This window comes from Zalophus californianus, chromosome 7 (genome assembly GCF_009762305.2).
Source record: "Zalophus californianus isolate mZalCal1 chromosome 7, mZalCal1.pri.v2, whole genome shotgun sequence".
In the NCBI taxonomy this organism is placed as follows: domain Eukaryota; kingdom Metazoa; phylum Chordata; class Mammalia; order Carnivora; family Otariidae; genus Zalophus; species Zalophus californianus.
In genome coordinates, this window is record NC_045601.1 from 34,380,425 (window position 1) to 34,399,792 (window position 19,368).

At 37.8% G+C, this 19,368-nt stretch overlaps 1 protein-coding gene across 5 annotated transcripts in view; it reads left to right on the top strand.

Moving 5' to 3' along the window:
- Positions 1-19,368, top strand: part of ARHGAP18 (Rho GTPase activating protein 18) — a 188,689-nt gene that overhangs the window by 152,701 nt on the left and 16,620 nt on the right. For all 5 annotated transcript variants that reach the window (XM_027601476.1, XM_027601474.1, XM_027601478.1 and 2 more), the window contains exons 7-12: positions 1,290-1,381; positions 5,958-6,035; positions 8,997-9,156; positions 11,298-11,380; positions 15,777-15,983; positions 16,799-16,939. In XM_027601476.1, coding sequence (XP_027457277.1) covers positions 1,290-1,381; positions 5,958-6,035; positions 8,997-9,156; positions 11,298-11,380; positions 15,777-15,983; positions 16,799-16,939 — 761 coding nt within the window. The remainder of the gene's footprint in view (positions 1-1,289; positions 1,382-5,957; positions 6,036-8,996; positions 9,157-11,297; positions 11,381-15,776; positions 15,984-16,798; positions 16,940-19,368) is intronic.

Below are 19,368 nucleotides of genomic sequence, written 5' to 3' on the forward strand. Positions count from 1 at the left end.
GTTTTAGAGGCAGTCTCTCTATAGGACTGAAGTGTACCTTCCCTCCAGGCCCTCTCTCCCATACTGGGCCCCAGGAGACCTCATTCTGTGCTCAGCTCCTCCGAGTATTATAGCTTAAGGCTTGGGATGGTGAGTTTCTGAGTTAAATGGTGATTCTGATTTTCCGCAAGGCCATTATGGATCATGAAAGACTTTAGATGTTTTTTCAGAAGCTTGTCACAAAGCCTTTTCCAAATATAAAATAGAAATATAATTTAAATAGCTGTGACTCAGTGCTCAGGACTTTTAAAATGGCTTAGAGAGGCTTTTTTATGTTTTAGAATTGCTTCCTAGCAAAGAGAGAAATATTAAGCCATTCTCATTAAGAGTATAACTATTAACAGAATAGATTTTCTTTCCATTTCTTAAATATTTTTGTAGCTCATCTAATATATTCATTTTATAAACCAGACTCTTGACATTTTTGAAGATTACGTTTTTTTTTTCATAATTCTTAAGCTACAAATTATTAGGTTACTGGTATTCTCTTGAATGGCATCTCTATCGAGTGTCAGTTTTCAGTGTGTCCTTGTTCCACAATATAATTCCGCCTTTCCTTGTTCACAAATGATTTATATCTCCCCTGATGATGTGTGTTACACTTCTGTGCTAACTGTTCATTAAATGATGGGGGTGGGGTGGGAGGTGCCAAGCAGAAGCTATTGCTCACACCAGACTGAAGGCATATGATTTTAATTTAGAAAAATTATAAATTATTCCCTTTCAGTTCTTCGTAGTTATTCCCAAATATACGAAACTACAACTCTCAATTCAAGACTACCAAGTGTTGATATTTTCTAAAGAAAAACATGTGTAGAACAAGATCATACTGTTGATTGGTTTCTTGATTATAGAATGTTAAATGTCAATTAAATATGGAAGAGATGAGTAAATACTTGCTTTCACCAAAACTTTTAAGTTGATTACCTTTAGTAAATTATTTGCATATTTCACATACTCCCATGGGACTGTTTCTTTTATATGACAGTATAACTTTTCTAATTATTTTGGTGATTATTTGCAGTCACTTACTTAGCTGTCTTTCCTTGCGAGATTGCTATATAAGACAGCGTCAAGATTTTCCTAGGGAGAGGTATGTACCTCATGGCTAGACAGTGTCATTCACTTAGTGGGTGCTCAATAAATAGTTGTTTGTTTGAATGACAGTATCAGAAATCTGATGCCTTAATATTTTTGCATTAATATTTTATAGATGGATGGAAGTTAAGAAATTTTATTTTTTGTTGCAGATTCTGGCCTTTTTTGTATTCCATTGATAGTGTTGTTAGAACAAGATCAGAAGAAAGTACCGGGAACTCGAATACCCTTGATATTTCAAAAAGTAAGTAGGCCTAAATGGGTCAGCCTAGAGAGAACATACTTGAACTAATTGAAGTTTTTTTTCTTTTTTGGCATTCATAATATTATAATATAGTTTTCCAGTTGATGTGCTCTTTTATTTTGTACTTTGATTTTCTATTCAGGAAGCAAATTTGTTTCAAGGGCTCATAATTTTTATTTCATGGTGATGTTTTCTGTGTTATTACTATAACTGTGATTACCTGGCATCATTTTCCTGTCTTATATTAGCTAGCTTTGTATAATTGAGATTTCAATTCTATAATACACAGGAGTGGGAACTGCTTATAAATTTCTAGGGAATTGAATCCTCATGAATATTTCATGCCTGTGTGTATTTCCCAAGCTTTCCTATTTACAGGGAGGATGTCCAATTTAATTTACCAATGCCTACTTCCAAAGTAGGCAAAGAAACCATAAAGTAGAATTAGAAAGTGATTGCTAAACTATCAAGTCATTGGTGTCATCAACACTCAATTATTCATAAGGGAATCCCCTTATTACCTACGGCAATATAAAAACTCCAGTCTAATCTTTGAGCCACCCTTGTTCAGAAACACAGATTACACATTGCTAAGAGCCAGGAAAGCACAGTGAGGAAGGTGGGTCAGATCAGTTATGGGCTACCCACGCTGTAGATTGTTTGCAGCAGCCCCAGCACATCACAAATTTCTGATAGTTCTGGGGATAGCAGGAGTGGCAGTGGAAACTTTCACAACAGACTAGCTCAACAAACTCATTCAGTACTAAAGCTCAATCTACTTGGCACTGATTCTTCCGCTATTCCAAACCAGTCTTTAGCTGTCTTATCTACTAACCTCTGGTTCCATTATTTCTCATGATCACCATCACATCCAAACATGTATCTCATTGTTTCTCTTGATGAACTTCGTTCTGCAGTTTGTTCTACTCACCAGCCTTTGCCTGCCATTGCTTATAGAACTTGTTTCTGTATGGATAGCTGTCAACAGTGCCTGTGATGAGCCGGGAGGTGCTGACAAATATGGGCCATATATTCATACTGTTAAGTAAAAGGTGCACGTTACCACTACAGATGACTGTGCAAGGCAAGGATCTCAGCAGCATCCTTTCCAAGTGGATATGCGTTCTCCAAAGAAACAGAACCAATAAGGGGTGTGTGTGTGTGTGTGTGTGTGTGTGCGCGCGTGTGCGCGCGTGCGCGCGTGCATGCACATGTTCATAGAGATTTATTCCAAAAAATTGGCTTATGAGATTGTGGGGGCTGAAATAGAGCAGTCCAGAGGCTGGAAACTTGGGCAAGAGTTGATGTTGCAGTGTTGAGTGCAAAATCTGTAGGTTGGAAACTCCTGTAGGCTTTCCATGTTGGCAGTCTTGAGGCAGAATTGCTGCTTCTTTGGGAAACCTCAGTCTTTGCTGTTAAGGCCGCCAACCCACTGGATGAAGCCCACCCACATAAAGCAGATTACATTTGCTTTACTCAAAATGTACTGATTTAAATGTTAATTACATCTAAAAAAAACTTCACAGCAACTTCTAGACTGGTGTTTGACCAAAAAACCAATGATGTGTCACATTTGACTTTATCAAATTCACCATCACATCATTGAAAAGTAAGTTTTGGTCTCCACAAAAATTCAGTGATGTCTCCTGATCAGGCTGAGGTTTGCATGCAGTCCTGTGTCATTTTCTCTTGAAATTGTTTTATTTATGTAGTTATTTTACCTTTCTGGTCTATTCAGTATTCTGAAGACTTGGGCTTCCAACCAGTTTGAGGTTGTTAGATAGGAGCCTTGAAGACTTTTTTTGTTCACACAAAAAACAAAAGAGAGTAGATAAAGAGTTTACTATTAGATAACACTCATCTGTTTGCATCCCCTCTGAATTATAAGCAAAAAAATCAGTGATCTAGCATTGAAAAATATTTTTTCGATTGATCAAGTGTCACCTCAATTAGGTATTTCCTCAGTTTTGTACAAAGGAAAGAATTGGAAATCACTGATTTGCAAAAAGTTTTATTACTAGTTTTTAGAGGATTATACTCTCATTTATTAAGAATTATACCCCAAAAAGGGCTTTAACAAAGTTTATCTAATACCTGTGAATTGTATCTGTTGTTTTCTTGCTTGTTTTGTTTTTGCTCAGAGACACATTGTTTAAACCATATTCTTAGAAAAAATTAGGGAAATAAAATACTCTTAATTTTTATCTTTAGAAAAATTCTGACAAATTAGTAAATTCTGTTCTCACTGTCAGACTAATCAGCCAAATCAAAGATACTTTGTGTCAAAAACTTCTGACTTCATTTTCAGTTCATAAATTCATATAAGTATGTAATCTCTCTTAGGAAATGCTGTGAACATTACTGATACATTATGCAATGTCTCTTGTAAGATAAATTACTAAAAAGGAACACGATTAAAATATATAGGACAATATAGTTATTTTCCATTTTTAAATCTTGAAAATAAAAGGAGAACTATAAAGTATTATTTATATTTTAATAATGCAATATAATGTGGCTAAAAATGTTATTTTTAAAGTGAGAAATATGAAAAACCACATGGCATTCTTTCAGGCATTATATATACATATCTTTGTTGAATGCTAGTATTCCACATTAGAGAGTAATAAAAAGAACTTAAATATAAAAATTCAGATCTTACGCTCATTCGTTTAGAAATCATCCATTTTTCCTGTGTATTTGATGAAAATGAAAGGCATGTACTGTTGTGAAAAACTAATTTGCTCTAGCAGCTAGCATAGAATTTCATTTTTTACTACTAGAAACTTTTAAACATTTTATAAGATGAGATAAAAATGAAAATTGCTCAAACATTGAATAAATTTTGCATGCTATTATTTGATAAGGTTGGTTTTAAATCCTTTATTGAGTAATGCCCATCTAATCTAAAATAATTCTTATAAGGTTTTTTTGCTGTGGGTTTATTATCTAGTGTAACTTGAAAAATGTGGTCTTAGAAAACATTTGGTTGAATTTTTAAAAATCATGCACTGCTTTGACTGGTCAAAGATGGTTCTTTCTTTAGCTAATAATAAATCCTTAGGAGAATTTGGAGACTATTCTTTGCTTTATTCTTACCTGACTCCCTGAAAATCAGTGTGTCCTTTGGCCATAATCCAGGGATAGGAGAGATGAAGTCATTAAAGAAAAATTGCCTCTCTTCCAGTGTCTACACGCTACAATATATCTGATTTCAGAACATCTGGACAAAGGTCAAAAGACCTCATTTTATGATACCTTGCTTTGCTCCTAATAGACACTTTTATAAGCAAGGGAGAAACAGTAAGCTTTATGTAGTTTATAGAGCCTTGGTAAATCATTAAAGGAGGTTTCCCTGAAAACAAAAAATAAAATTTTTACATCCTTTGGCACTCTGGAAGATTTTGTGCCTTAGGGTGTGCAGAGAGATTATAGTAAGTTTGGGAATGAGTGAAGTGTAGGTCTGTCTTTCGTAGAGTAGAAGGCTATGGTGAATGGGGGTGGGTGGTAGGAAGGAAAACGCACGTGATGCTAGTAATTGCCTTATATTTAACCTGAGGACAAGGAAATTGCTTTCCTTAAAATAGCAGAGTACCCCCTATAAAGCCTTTGTGCACTGCCCAGGGAATACATATTTCAATTGGAAGATCATTCTGCCAAGAAACTAACCACTTTTTTATCATCTTCCTAGCTTCCAACAGTATGTCATTGTAATTTCTCCATTTGCCTTATTCTTGTGGGTTTCTGCATTATTAAAGAAAATCCTTGTTATTTTAATGGGGTTCTGGAGATAGAGAGATCTGTGTGTATTCATTGGGTATCAGGTATGATTTAGACACCCTATACAAGAGTTGTTTTTTTATCTTGGTTTATCACTAAAAGCTGCAAAGCTTAAAAATGAATATTTGCAAACAGGATTTTTTTTCCCTTCATACCATAAACAAGTCTTTCAAACAAACTAAAAATGAGATGTAAATATGCAAATACTGGAATTTCATAAGATTTATTTGACTGCAGAATGTATGTTTCTGGAAAAGCAGAAGTCATGGCTGGTCTTAGTTGCTTTTAAACAGTGAACATCTTCAGTCTCCATTTGTTTGGAGTACGGCAGCTGTTGTGTGAAATGATTACACTTCTGTAACAAAGGAGAATAAAACTCAACTTTTTTTTTTTTTTTTTTTAAGATTTTATTTATTTGACAGAGAGAGAGACAGCGAGAGAGGGAACACAAGCAGGGGGAGTGGGAGAGGGAGAAGCAGGCTTCCCGCCAAAGCAGGGAGCCCGATGTGGGGCTGGATCCCAGGACCCTGCATCATGACCTGAGCCGAAGGCAGATGCTTAACGACTGAGCCACCCAGGCGCCCCAAAACTCAACTTTTTCTCAATTGGAAGTAAAGTTCTGAGACTTCCTGGTTTAAAGGCTAGTGCTGGTGCAGTAGCATTCACAACTTCGTGAAAACCAGCTTACACATCATTGTGATCAGTTTGCATTTATTTATATGTGAAGCAGATGTTAAATTTGGAATTGTACCTGTTATGAATAACCAAGTCAGAATGTTCTTCTGTTTGTACATAGCTGATTTCTCGAATTGAAGAGGGAGGTTTGGAAACCGAAGGCCTCTTAAGAATACCTGGAGCTGCTGTTAGAATCAAGGTAATCTCTTGGTTCTACTCATGTAACACTTTATTGTTTAATTAAACTTTTGCATTTTCAAAGCTAACTTGTCCTCCCCACCCCTTCTTCCCATTGTTAGTAAAGTAATGTTCAGTTTATATTTAGTTTTTTTAGGATCTCTGCTGGTTTTTGTTAAGTTTTGATTTTTCTTCAAACTCACCATATTAGCTATAATAATACTGTGATAAATAGAGAAGCAAATAATCTCTTTGCTGTGCAAACATAAAACAGAAACAAAAGTGAACAAGCAAAAGCCAAGAGTAGTTCCAGCCTTCTGATGAAAAGAGAACACAATGGGTTCAAAACATTAATAGGGGACTGGTGATAGATTTAGTCAGCGTGAGTAATAGCAACTGAATTAAAAAAAAAAAAAAGAAAAGTGCGGATGATAAACTCCACCAGGTGAGCAGAATGGGAGATGTGACCATAGTCCCCATACACCAGTTCATGGGGGCTGACAAAATGAGACTCTGCCTCAGCTCCTTTCCTGACCTTCACAGTTCCTGTCTCACCTGATACAGCATAGCCTGAGTCTGGCTTGTGAAAGAGGCACGGTGATTCCCAGACTGCCCTTTCTCCCTCCCCCTGCTGCCTTTTCTGGCAAGCTGGCATTTTCTTCCCACTCTCTCGGGATGCTGTGCACCCTCCTCCTCTACCCCTGTCACCCAGCTCCTGCTCTGGGGAATACAGCATCCAGTAAATGCATGGCCAAGGTAGAGTTACCCTACAGATGATGCACAGTGCATAAGTGTCCCAGGGGATTTGCATGTTTCAGGGGCCTCAGGCTTGGAATTGTAGCTCTATCTGGAAAACGTATCTAGGAAGAGTTTTTGGTTAGCAGCCACGAACAGCCCCCCAAGCCTCTACATTCAGCATTAGCTCTCAACTGAGGTGGCACAAATCATTGCCCACATCCAATCTACTGTCTTCCTGAATTTGCAAATCCAAGCGAAAATAGGGTAGGTCAAGGAGACCTTTTCTGTTCGTTTCCTTAAGACTTATTCTATATGACGTTTTTAGAGCTGGATCAGGGAGAACTGAGTGTTGGTGGGTGCACGTGCTCCCTGCCTGTGACTGTGGCCTTGGGGCTGCCAGGGTTGGAATCACTCATCAGACATTGCACTGTTCACGTCACCTGCTTATGCTGATAAGCTTCCTCGATGTGGGTTGCTAGTTTCGGCCTACTTGGCTCTTACTGCATAGAGCGATCTCCGTACAATCGGATTCGAGGAACCTGATACACCCTGCTCACAAATTTCATTCAGCTGGTGTCCCCTGGGTTTGGTATCCGGTTCACAGAGGTCCCCGAAACCCTTTTGGGGCCTGTGTAAGTTGGATAAGCTGCCATTGTCTCACTCCATTTGCTAACATTTAGGGCGATCTTACCAATAGTCAAACATGGGCGTTGTGTGTGTGATTCTGAGATAAGTTCCGTTGAGAGGCACATTCTCTTACAGAGAGCGAATCCCTCAGAAACAGGTCACGTGACTTCATATTACCCCTTGGGCAAGAAGACCCTTTCTCAGCCCCCTGGTCACAGCACTAATGAGCAGACTGTGAGGCCCAACTCCTGAGAGTCATAAACATGTTTACTTCAGTACACAGTGGTGAGCAGAATGGGTATTTTATGTTTTTGACTGGATAGCTGACAAGCATAAGTTCAACTAAATGTAATTTCTAAGAAGGTCAATTAAGTGGATTCTGTTGGCTCAACTCTTCAACCCAGCCTGTTGTCACATCCCAAATTATGCAGCAGCTGGTCTGTTATAAATGATTTAAAGATAATATGCAAAATTTTTGGTTGTCTTTCTCCCCTGCTCCACCAAATTTTTTGTGCTCTTCTCTCTCCTTTCCCCCTCCCTCCCCCTCCCTCCCTCCCTCCCTCCCTTTCCCCCTCCCTCCCCCCTCCCTCCCTCCCTCCCTCCTCCCTCCCTCCCTCCCCTCCCCCTCCCTCACCCTCTCCAGTCTCCTCTTTCTCCCTCCTCTTCACTCCTTCTTCTCTCTTCTTTCATTCTTCTCTCCCTCCACCTCTCTCTCCCCTACGCCCCCCTTCCTAGGCTCACCTTTATGTATTTCACCAATTACAGAAATAACTGGAGGAGAGGATGGAGTTGTGTAGGAAGGAGAAAGTGTAATAAATTCACCTCACAAGAAAAATGAAGAACAGTCTTTGGGAGAACGGTTTAAAATAATCAAGGAAGTGACAGAAACTTGGAAGGATTTCTAACCTAATAGGATTTATGCCACAGTGAAAAGGCCTATGTAAAATAGTAATTATGAAACTAAATTGATTACTGATGATTGGGCAAATCTCATAGAGTCCTCGAGGTAAACGAACTAGGTATTTCTAAATCTACACGGACTCACACTGTTCTCTGCAGTTGGCGGCAGGTCGGCCGTGCCACTTAGGGCTCGTGCAACTCAGACAGGTGTATTGATGTCTTTTCAGGCCTCATTTGCTGTAGAATGTGGTTCTTCATTTCCCAGAGGTGACTAATCAGAGCCTCCTGTTTGAGGCCCAGAGATTGATTATGTATTTTGTTATGTAATGTATTTCTAAATAATTTAAAAGAGACTTTTTAACAGATGATTTTTACAATTGAATGAAAAATGATAGTATCAGAAGTAAAGCCCCCACATGGAATGACTGTTTTAACGAATCTTTTCATGATTAAACCTTTACTGCTTAAGGTCTGTTGCAGAGTCAGGAAAATATATACAGTTTTTTAATTCTGTGGCCCTGGCTATAATTTGTCACTGGTAAATTACACTTGGCCGAGTAGTATTTTTCTGAGTGACAGAGAAGTGTTAGCCTTTGGTACTTTCAGATTCTTTTCTAAGGAGTAGAATCTCTTGGAAAGTGGGAAGTGGATCACACTCTCAGCAGGAAAAAAAAAACGCTTACTGGTAGCTTTTTTTTTTTTTTCTTCTGCCTTTCAGAATCTTTGCCAAGAACTGGAAGCAAAGTTTTATGAAGGGACTTTTAATTGGGAAAGTGTCAAACAGCATGATGCAGCCAGCCTGCTGAAGCTCTTCATCCGGGAGCTGCCCCAGCCGCTGCTCAGTGTAGAATATCTCAAAGCCTTTCAAGCCGTCCAGAGTAAGTGCCATCTCTCTTTGAGGCAGCCCTTGTGCTGGTGCCATCCATATTAATTGTTTTAATGACACTTTGCCTCACTAAGAATAGAACCGGATATATTTGGAGAGACGTATTGACTCTCCGTCAACAGCAGCTCGAATGCCATACATTGTTGTCCTTTTCCTTTATAAATATACATCTCTGAGGAAATGGGTGACAGAATGTTCTCATCAGGTACAGACTAATTGTGCGCCCATTAAGCCATACAATATATTTTCTTGTTAAAACCTGGAACTTCACATTTCTTGTATAATAGAATGAGTCACGTAAGATCTGATACATTTTTCTTGCCAAGTGTTAAAAGCAACACTTACTGGAGAAGCTGTGGATTAAGTTATCATCAGTGCACAAGGAGATGAGGCAGAGTCTGTGATTATTTCCTGAAAAAATTAAGTTCTGAAATTGTCATGCAGAAACGTGGAACAAATTATTTGGCTGCCTCCTTGGAGGAGGCTACAGACTTCTACCTTGCCATTTTAGGGTCTTGGGCAAGCTCCAAATTAATGTCTCGAATAGTTCTTGATTCTTTTCCAGTGAACACAGAGGTCTTACAAGGTTTGTGTACTGGTATAATTACTCCTTTTAGTCCTAGAGGCCATTAGAAAAGGAAAAATGCCATCACCGTATTCTAATGACCGTATCTTTAACTTCCCAGCTGGGACACTTTAAGAGGGAAAGGGTACCACTATTGATGATTATGGTGAGCTACAATGGCCACCAGGACTGTGCTGGGCTAGTCTGATTTTTTTTTTTTTTTTTTTTTTACTGAGATAATAATTGACCTACGATATTATGTACAGTGTAATGGTTCAGTATTTGTATATATTGTTGAAGTGATCATCACAGAAAGTGGTTAACATCCATCACCACACACAGTTACAGAATTTTTTTCTCTTGTGATGAGCACTTTTAAGATCTACTCTCTTAGCAACTTTCAAATATGCAATATATTGTTACCAACTGTAGTCGCCATGCTGTACATTACGTCCTGATGACTTAACTATTTTATAACTGGAAGTTTGTACCTTTTGATGCCCTTCACCCAATTTGTCCACTCCCCTCCCAACCCCAGTTTCTACCAGTCGTTCTGTATCTATGAACTTTTTGTTTTGTTGTTTGTTTTCTAAGATCCCACATATAAGTGAAATCATATGGTATTTGTCTTTGTCTTATTTTACTTAGTATAATGCCCTCAAATTTCATTCCTGTTGTTGCAAATGGCAAGATTTCTTTCTTTATGGCTGAGTAATATTCCACTGTTTCTGGCCTATTCTGGGTAATATTCTATTGTTTTCCAGGCTATTCTTAAAGCATAAAATATTGAGATGATTGCCGTGTGTCCTCTCATATCATAACATTTCTTCAGAATTTCTAGGAGAGACATGACTGAAATCATCTTGTGTTTAAAATACTTATAATGCTTAAGTTATGCTGTTTTGTGTACATTCTGTAGCTATGGATTCAAGGACAAATCGATTCCTGAGGAAAAATACCAGAATGACTCCAAATATCCATGAGTATTACTTCTATGGGTCAAGGGTTACTAAAAATGATAACTATCAATGATAATCATGTACCTCTTCGACTCAGTCATTGCTGGTTGTTTTTCTGGTTCATTTCGTAGACATTTATCAAACACTTACTGTGTTCCAGGCTCCATTTTACATCTTCCTGTTGGAATCGGTGGACTCTTACCACATAATTTGTCCACTCACCAGTGAAGAAACAACCTTCACTGTTAACAGATGCACCCTGACACCATACCATGGAAGGGCCAACTTTCTGTGTCTCTTCATTGGGGAATAATTATCACGCAGAAGTTAAAATCATTTCCAAAGCACTGTTGTGTGTCTGCAAACATAAGGCCGCTCATCATATGATCACAGTTGGAAGTGAGCATTCTGAGAGAAACTCTAACGCGGCAGCTGCTTCCCCTGATCTCTCTCAAACACACTCTCAAGAACGCTCACTGCTCAGTTGTTGTGTCTTAAATTTCACAGGGATGTTTATGCCAAATAACTTTTTTCTTACAAAATGATGAAAAGGAAGTAAAAAAAAAAATGGTAAAGAAAAGAGTTCAGATTTATTTAATCTGTCTGCAGATCTTCCAACCAGGACGCAACAACTACAGGCTTTGAACCTTCTTGTCATCCTCCTGCCTGATGCAAACAGAGACACACTTAAGGTCAGTGGATTCATTTACATTAAATATCCCTCAGAACTCAGCAGAGTAATTTCTTGTTATTTGTGGCAAAACAATGTGATGTTTTTATGGAAATGTTCGTAGTTAAGTCTATAAAAAGAAGACTGACTTTTAAAGATGGTGGAAGTTTTTGGACGCCTGGGTGGCTCAGTCATTAAGCGTCTGCCTTTGGCTCCGGTCATGATCCCAGGGTCCTGGGATTGAGTCCCACATCAGGCTCCCTGCTCAGCAGGAGGCCTGCTTCTCCCTCTCCCACTCCCCCTGCTTGTGTTCCTGCTCGCTCTCTCTCTCTCTCTCTCTCTGTCAAATTAATAAATTAAAAAAAAAATAAAGATGGTGGAAGTTTTTAACTCTTTGTTAGTGTATGTATTAGGCTAGTCATGTTAATAGTATTATCAGGTGTTTAATTTTTGCTGTAACGCTTCTACCAAAACCAGTGAGTGAAGTTCATTTTTTTTTTTTTGATGGAAACATGGGTGCTTTGGTTTCTCCTTTTTATTTTTCTACATTTTCCAAATTTTATTTGATGAGCATATAGTAAGTTGAAAAATGGATGTTTAAAAAGAAAGTTGTAAGGCTCATCAAATAAAACCTGTTGCCTAAAGATGTTATATTTGTAGTTGTAAGCAGTAGAGTTTGAAATAAGTCATAAGGATGATTTTGAAATGTTTGGTTAGACAAAAGATAGACCAACTCAAACAAATTCTAGTTATTTCTCTAAGGGCTTACCCTGAGTTTTTGATTTACATCATCATTTCAAAGTGATTTGGTCTATATGATTTAATACCATTTATTATAAGCATTGTCAGAGGCTTTTATAATAATCAGTGGATTGCTCCACATTGATTTATTTTCTTAACAACAAAAGTTTATAGAGTGGTCGTAAAAGTTTAGTTATAAACTTATGAAAGAAAACGGAAATTTCTAAAACAGAATTTAGAAAGAATATTTACCTTAAGTTTTGCCATTGCTTTAAAACTTATATATCTAATGGTAGAACCCTTGCCCCTTTACCCCCTACATTTTTTTCTGTTTAAAATGAAAAATCATGCCAAGAAATTTCATGTCAAGAAAACAAAGCCAGTTGTTAAACCTTGGAAGTTTTTCCTGTACCTTATTAAGACTCCGTGAACTGAAACTAGGTGGTAGTTCTTTCATGCCCATGGAATTGAGTGTTAATACTCAACTTTTCTGGATGAAAGAGTTTCTGGGGATTACTGGAGAAAAATCCCTGCATCTCTACAGGAGAACTTCCAAAGAGTTATTCCCTTTACTAAGTCAGGAAAAAAAAAATCTTGTGCTTCACTGATTGTTACATGCTGAGAAGGCTGCATTAAGTGTTGTTTTGGAGACAGAGGCCAACTACAGAAAGGGTTACATTTAAACATTGTGTGACCAGGGTTGCTGCGTAAGGGCAGATTGTGGCTGAAATAGGACAGCGTGGAGACTGATTTCCAGTCTGTCAGCTATGTCCTGACACAGAGCCCTGAAAGAGAAATTTAATCCATGTTTTTCTTATTCACATAGAGGTAACCTGTCTGTGATGGCTCTGTGAATGACCAATATAATATAAGGCAGGCATTGAATGGCACAGATTTACTTAAAACATGTCTGCATTCAAATGAGTTCAAATATTTGTGAGAGTAAACACTTATTCCAGTATGGTTTGTATTGGGGCAAGGCTGGTCTACAACTCAGTTTTGGAATTTGCCTTCAGAGTCCCAGGCACACTCTTTTGAAAATTCTGTTTGAAGAGATATTGTCTAAAATTTTAGAAAAGCTTTAATTTTTGCATATAAGGTTACTGGGAGTACAGTTTTATAAATCGAGAGGGAAATACTTTTTTGGAATAAAAAATTGGGAAATGCAAAAAAAAAGTCAACTTAATAATTAAGTAATTAAGCTTTATTTGAGAGCTTAATTAGCTAACCTTGACTGTTTCAAACAAGATTTCTAATAATAGAAACATTGAAACAAATGCCATATGTACAAGAAAATAAACCATTTACATTTAGTTCAAAGTGAAGGAAAACTCTGTCAGAAGGTAATTTTAGGAAGCTTAACGCAAACTTCTCCAATTTTTACGAGCCTAGTGCCACTCTTTCATTTGCTGTTTGGAGGACCAGGATCACGTGTATAATCTTTGTAGACTATTATAACAACACATCGAAGGGTTAGGAGGCACTGCGTTCTACTAGCACCATGTCCTACTTTAAGCCTAAAGAGACAGATGTCTGGGCAAACTGCTTGACCGGGATTTTTTTGACCTTGGATTATTGTATATTTGGATCATGAGCGTAACTATTTTTGACTTGGAGGAATAATGAAGACCAGTATTAAGATATCAGTGAGGGATCCATGTTAATAAAATTATTGGTGTTTATCTATTTTTATTTCTTTTTAGGAATTTAGCTGTATACATTGTCTTGCTCAATCCTGGCAGGCTGGGAGATTAGTATTTCTGTTTTACGAGTAAGAAGACTTTAAAGGGCAGAGATGTCAAAAGTTTACCCTAAGATAAGTAACCGTGCTGGGACTCAAACTGGTTTTCAGGGAGTGGGTCCAGTAAGACTTATGTAATACCAGACTAGTGATAGATACTTTTTTTTTTAGAGGTGGGGGAGGGGCACAGGGAGAGAGGAGAGAGAGAATCTTAAGTAAGCAGGCTGCATGCCCCTCGTGGAGCCCAACATGGGGCTCAATCTTATGACCCTGAGCTGAAATCAAGAGTGGGACACTTAACCGACTGAGCCACCTAGGCACCCTGATACTTTTTTTTTTTTTTTTTAAAGGTCAATTCTTCTGTTTCAGGTAAAGAGAAAATACGTCTGAAGATGAAGTGCTTTCAGCAAGGGCCAGGCTAACTTTTATTAATTTCCTATCTAAATACACAGAAACACACACATTCTAATATTATAGTAGTGGTTTGAATAATCTTATTGCATATGCGCCCCACAATTAAAATGGTTTATTACCTAATCTCTATAATTTATGCTTTGTAAAGAAAGAGATACACTGGTCCCTGAATAATTATTCTGGTCTCTGGAACAAAATTAAATTTTTTTCCCCAAACCTCACTAGTTAATCTTTTGTCCTCATTTGAGAAGGTATTGTTACTGTATAACCTTATGGTTGGATTACAGTTTAACTTTCTGAGAGCTGTACCAGAAATTAGATACATAAATCTTATTGTTAGATACTGAGGCTGTGCCTTAGTTTGTCTCAAATGTTTGAAGTCTATATAGCAGCTAAACTTGATTTAAGATCCACCTGTTAACACAGGAATTTTTTCCCCCTAAATCTTGAGAGAGATGAACAGTTTCTTTTTCCACTTCGGTATAGTTTATTTGACCTCTTTCAGGTCGGGATTTTAATTAAATATGAAAACATGATTCTCTTTATAGTTAAGAGTTCAGAAACAAAAGCCAGATAGACCTTCTCCACCATTTGCTAGCTCTGTGATCTCTGGTACATTCCTTAAATTCTCTTACACCTTGTTCCCTCATCTGTAAAATGGGGCTAAGTACAGCCTCTCTCTCCAATAATGCTTAGTGAGATGGTATCTGTGATGTGCTTTAAACAATGCCTCACTCATAGAGAACATCGAATGCTTGTATCGTTAGTGTTCTAGACCAAAATTAATTCAAGGAAGAAGGCAAAAGAAGAACTTAAAGCCTTAAGTCCTGTCAGGAAGGTGATATAAGTTACCTGTGGCTGTTACGGAGGGCAGGCTCAGAGGACACAGGAGTGTTGGCAATAGAGGTGGGCACTGGGTGGTATCACAAAATGAGCATAAACCAGCCTGTTCTGGTGAGAAGTTCCTTTTTGTTTGCTCATTCAGTTTTTAAAAAACTTTCTTCTCTTGGTCTCTCTTCATCCCCTCTTCCTCCACATGACAATCTCCATTCTTTTTAGAATTCTTGTCAGCCAGCTATTGAGTACCTTAAAGCAAATGAAACTGAGCTTAAGTGAGCCTTTCTAAGGGGATTTTTTAAAAAAAAACTCCTAAAGATAAAAGTGAAGCACTTCCTGAGGCAAGTGAATATTTGTAGGATATTTGGAACTGCTTTTCGGTGTTCCGTGGCTCTGGTAGGCTCTGTGTCTGATGCTTCTCCATTCCTCTCCCCACTGCCTAGTTCAGATGTGTGTCCTGTCTGCTTCATTCCCCTGTCCCATAGCCCTTCACAGAACAAAGCACCACCTCAGGGTGCTAACCAAATGGAGAAACTTTGATGGCAAGGCCCATTGAAGGTAGCTAGCCGACTGTGGTTATTATGCACAACTTATTTGTTTTTAGCTAATAAAAATCCCAGACGGGACAGTGCTTTAATCTCTTATCTTCATGAAAACACAAATCTCAGAGTCATTTCTGTTTCAGGCCCTGCTTGAATTTCTCCAAAGAGTAATAGACAATAGAGAGAAAAATAAGATGACAACCATGAATGTAGCAATGGTCATGGCCCCGAATCTCTTCATGTGTCACACGTTGGGTTTGAAGTCCAGCGAACAGCGAGAATTTGTCATGGCAGCTGGGACAGCTAATATCATGCACTTATTGATTAAGTATCAGCAACTTCTGTGGACAGTAAGTATATATTTTTAAGCTCTGTTAATGAGTGGTGATATCTAGCTTCTAAAGTCTTTTTAGAAAGGTTAGATTTTCTATAAAAAGTGAACCAGTAGAGGTGATTTCGAGTGCAATTAAAAAATATATATATAATGTCCATACACTTGAAACTAATATAACACTGTAAGTTAACTACACTGGAATTAAAATTAAAAAATTAATGTCCACTTATTAAATCTCAATTTTTAAAGTACCAGCATTATTTCATTGTTTCAATTTGGTAAGTCCTAAAATATTTTATTTTTGCTAATGTAATTTCTGAGGATCACTTTTTCCTAGGTTATTGCTAGATCCCCGTCAGCTTTTATTGATTGGTGAGTTTTTCTTTGTTGTTTGAGGTGAGGCTAGCTGGTTATCAGAAGGGACTGCAGGTTAGCTAAAGGCTAGGTTGTTGACAGGTGGCTTCTAAAGGGACCACCTGTCAAAAGGTGGTGGCCCCCCCATGCCAGTCGCCCCAGGAAGTCTCTAATCTTGGCATATAAGGCATAGAAGATGGCCACTATGTCCTTGAACTTTACCAAGCCTCTTTGTGAACCTCACTTACACAATGGGACGTAAATTACTTCATGTGCATGCTCTATACTCATGGTGAATGAATAATACGATGCATTTTTTGCATATTTAATGAATAGTGCATGTAAAATAGTATAGTCTTATGAAATGGACAAAACCTTTACTTCCCTCCACATTTAAAACATAAAGATCATTATTTCCATAGTTCAAAGTGGTGCCACTTCTTTTTCCTCCCCAAACTAAATTTTATTTCTCCGTAGATTCCCAAGTTTATTGTCAACCAAGTGAGGAAGCAAAATACTGAAAATCATAAAAAAGATAAAAAAGCCATGAAGAAATTGCTGAAGAAAAGGGCTTTTGACAGAGAAAAATACGAAAAGCAAGATAAGAGTACAAGCGATGTAAGGAAAACGTGAAGATATGTATTTATGCAGATTTCAGTATTTTTACTATCACATGCACGTGAAAGAGTTTCGTATGTTTCTGCAGTAGTAGGACTTTCTACACACTTCCTGGGCCCTGGTACTAATTATTAAGTTAAAGGCCTCAATAAGGGTAACTGTGCTCCTACCAGTGATCAGTATTAACAGTTGCTCAGGTGTTGGTGACTCAGCATATGAGCTGTTAATGGGGAACAAAGGAAAATAACAAGACCAGAATGTCTCAGCACACACCCACCCACACACACACAAAAGACTCCGTGGAGACTACAGTTGCCCACTGAATGTGTAATCTCTACGCAGCAAAGAGTCCCTGTGTGAACCACTGATCTTTTTTCTTCAAATTTTCTCACCTGTAAAATGGGGAAAAATAACTAACTCAGATAAACATATAGGTCAGTGGTTGGTTATGCTTAGGATCCTTCCTGGGTTTCAGTAGGTACAGAAACGGTTCTTCATTGGATCACTAGAAGAATTTGGTGAGATTTATGTTGGATGAAGAAGATTAAAATATTTCAAAAAAGAAACATCTAAATATCAGCATTTACAAACTGCTATAAGAATATATTAAGAATTCGGTTTAAAATGATAAAATATACGTGAAAATACATTTATGAAGGGAGTTAGCAAAGCTCTAACTTAAGATCCTGAAATGAAAGGGTTTCTATTGTTCTCTTTACAGTGGAGACAACCCCCCCCTCCCCAACCAGCACCACCATTGAGGTTACTCAGTTACATGCTGACATCTTGTGGAATAATGTGGAAATGCAATTATCAGCTTGTGGGGTTTTTGTTTTTTGGCTTTGGCCTACTTACAGATCTAGTAATTGTAAAATACACACACACACACACACACACACACACACACATATATGATATATATTCTATATTATGGCTCTCACCATTACAAAATAACATTTTTTGGCATGAAATGTTTTTGGTCCATTTTAAGTATCTTTAAGAACATAAAATTTAATAAAAGGGAATTGTAGCTAGTGTTATATATTTTTGAGAAAGGGTTTGATATTGTCATGGGTTAGAAAGGATTTTTGGCATACCATTTTTGTTTAACTTAGAACAGTTTATTTCATCTAAAACCATTATAAATATGTGAATATTATCTTTGTAGCTCTGCTTATTCATATTAACTTAGGTGACTTTATAGCCCTGTCTTTTATAATGTGATTCTCTGAGGTACATTATCTATCTGAGGAAACATTTATGCTGTGCCTTTTAAATAATAAAACCTTAGACAAAATAATTTAAAGGTTGTGTTTTGGAGATGAAACGTTGACATGATTTTGTTATTTACAGAGAATTTGTGTTAACTTGGATTTCTTTAGTTTGTACTTTGGGCTGATTAGATGAGAGTTGGTCTGAGAATTATCTCTGTACTAGTTAGAAGCCATATTGTCATTTTAAGTCTTGGGATTTAAACCTGGATTTTATCATGTATTAGCTATTACTCAGGGAGTAAGCCCTGTAGCCTGGGGTACCCTGGGCTACGAAACAGGAAGTGAGCATCAGAGAGACTTCACTGGGAAGTAGAGCTGAGATGTGAAGAACATGTAGGTGTTATTTAGGCAGCAGATTGAATAGAGAGGTCTCACTAGCAGAGGAAGCTTCCTGGCAGAGTGGTAGCCCCTAGGTAATAATGACCCATGATGGTGGTTCATTGGCCCTGTCGTTTTGGTTGAAAAATTTTAGTCACTTGCCAGAATTTTGTTCAAGGTACTGTCATTTGATTAGGGAGAATAACAATACACAGAAAACAATTACAGAACAACAGCGACATTGTTGGATGGAACATGGGTCATCTACTTTGTGATTGGCCGCCCAATCCCATTCTGTCTTATTAGTTTGTGTTTCCTTACTTTCCCCCCCAAATCATTTGAATGTGTAGCATGAGATTACGGAGCATAAAACTGCCTGGGATATTTTATTCATTTCCCAAGCAACTATTTAATGGATGGCTCTCATGTTCCAGGCACTGTTTTAGGCACCTGAGAGACATTATTAAACAAAATAGGTGAATATTGCTGTTCTTGTGCAGCTTAAATTCTGTAACTAAAAATTAATAAGTAAATTCCATAATATGTTAGTATGTGGCTAGTGCTCTAAAAATGATAAAAATAGCACAGAAAAGGAGAATTGAGAGAGGGAGCCCCTTGCGATATTCAGTTGGGTAGTCTAGGTATTATTTGTATGAAGACGTGAAGCAGGGACAGAGAGCCAAGATGGATGTATTTCTCAGGAAGCACAGATGGAATAGTCTGTCAAAAGCCTTTTGGCAGAAACTTGCTTGGGGTATTTTAGGACCAACAAGGAGTGCTTGTGACCCAATTGGAGCTGGCAAGGGGAATGGCGTTATGTGATGAGATCACAGGGAC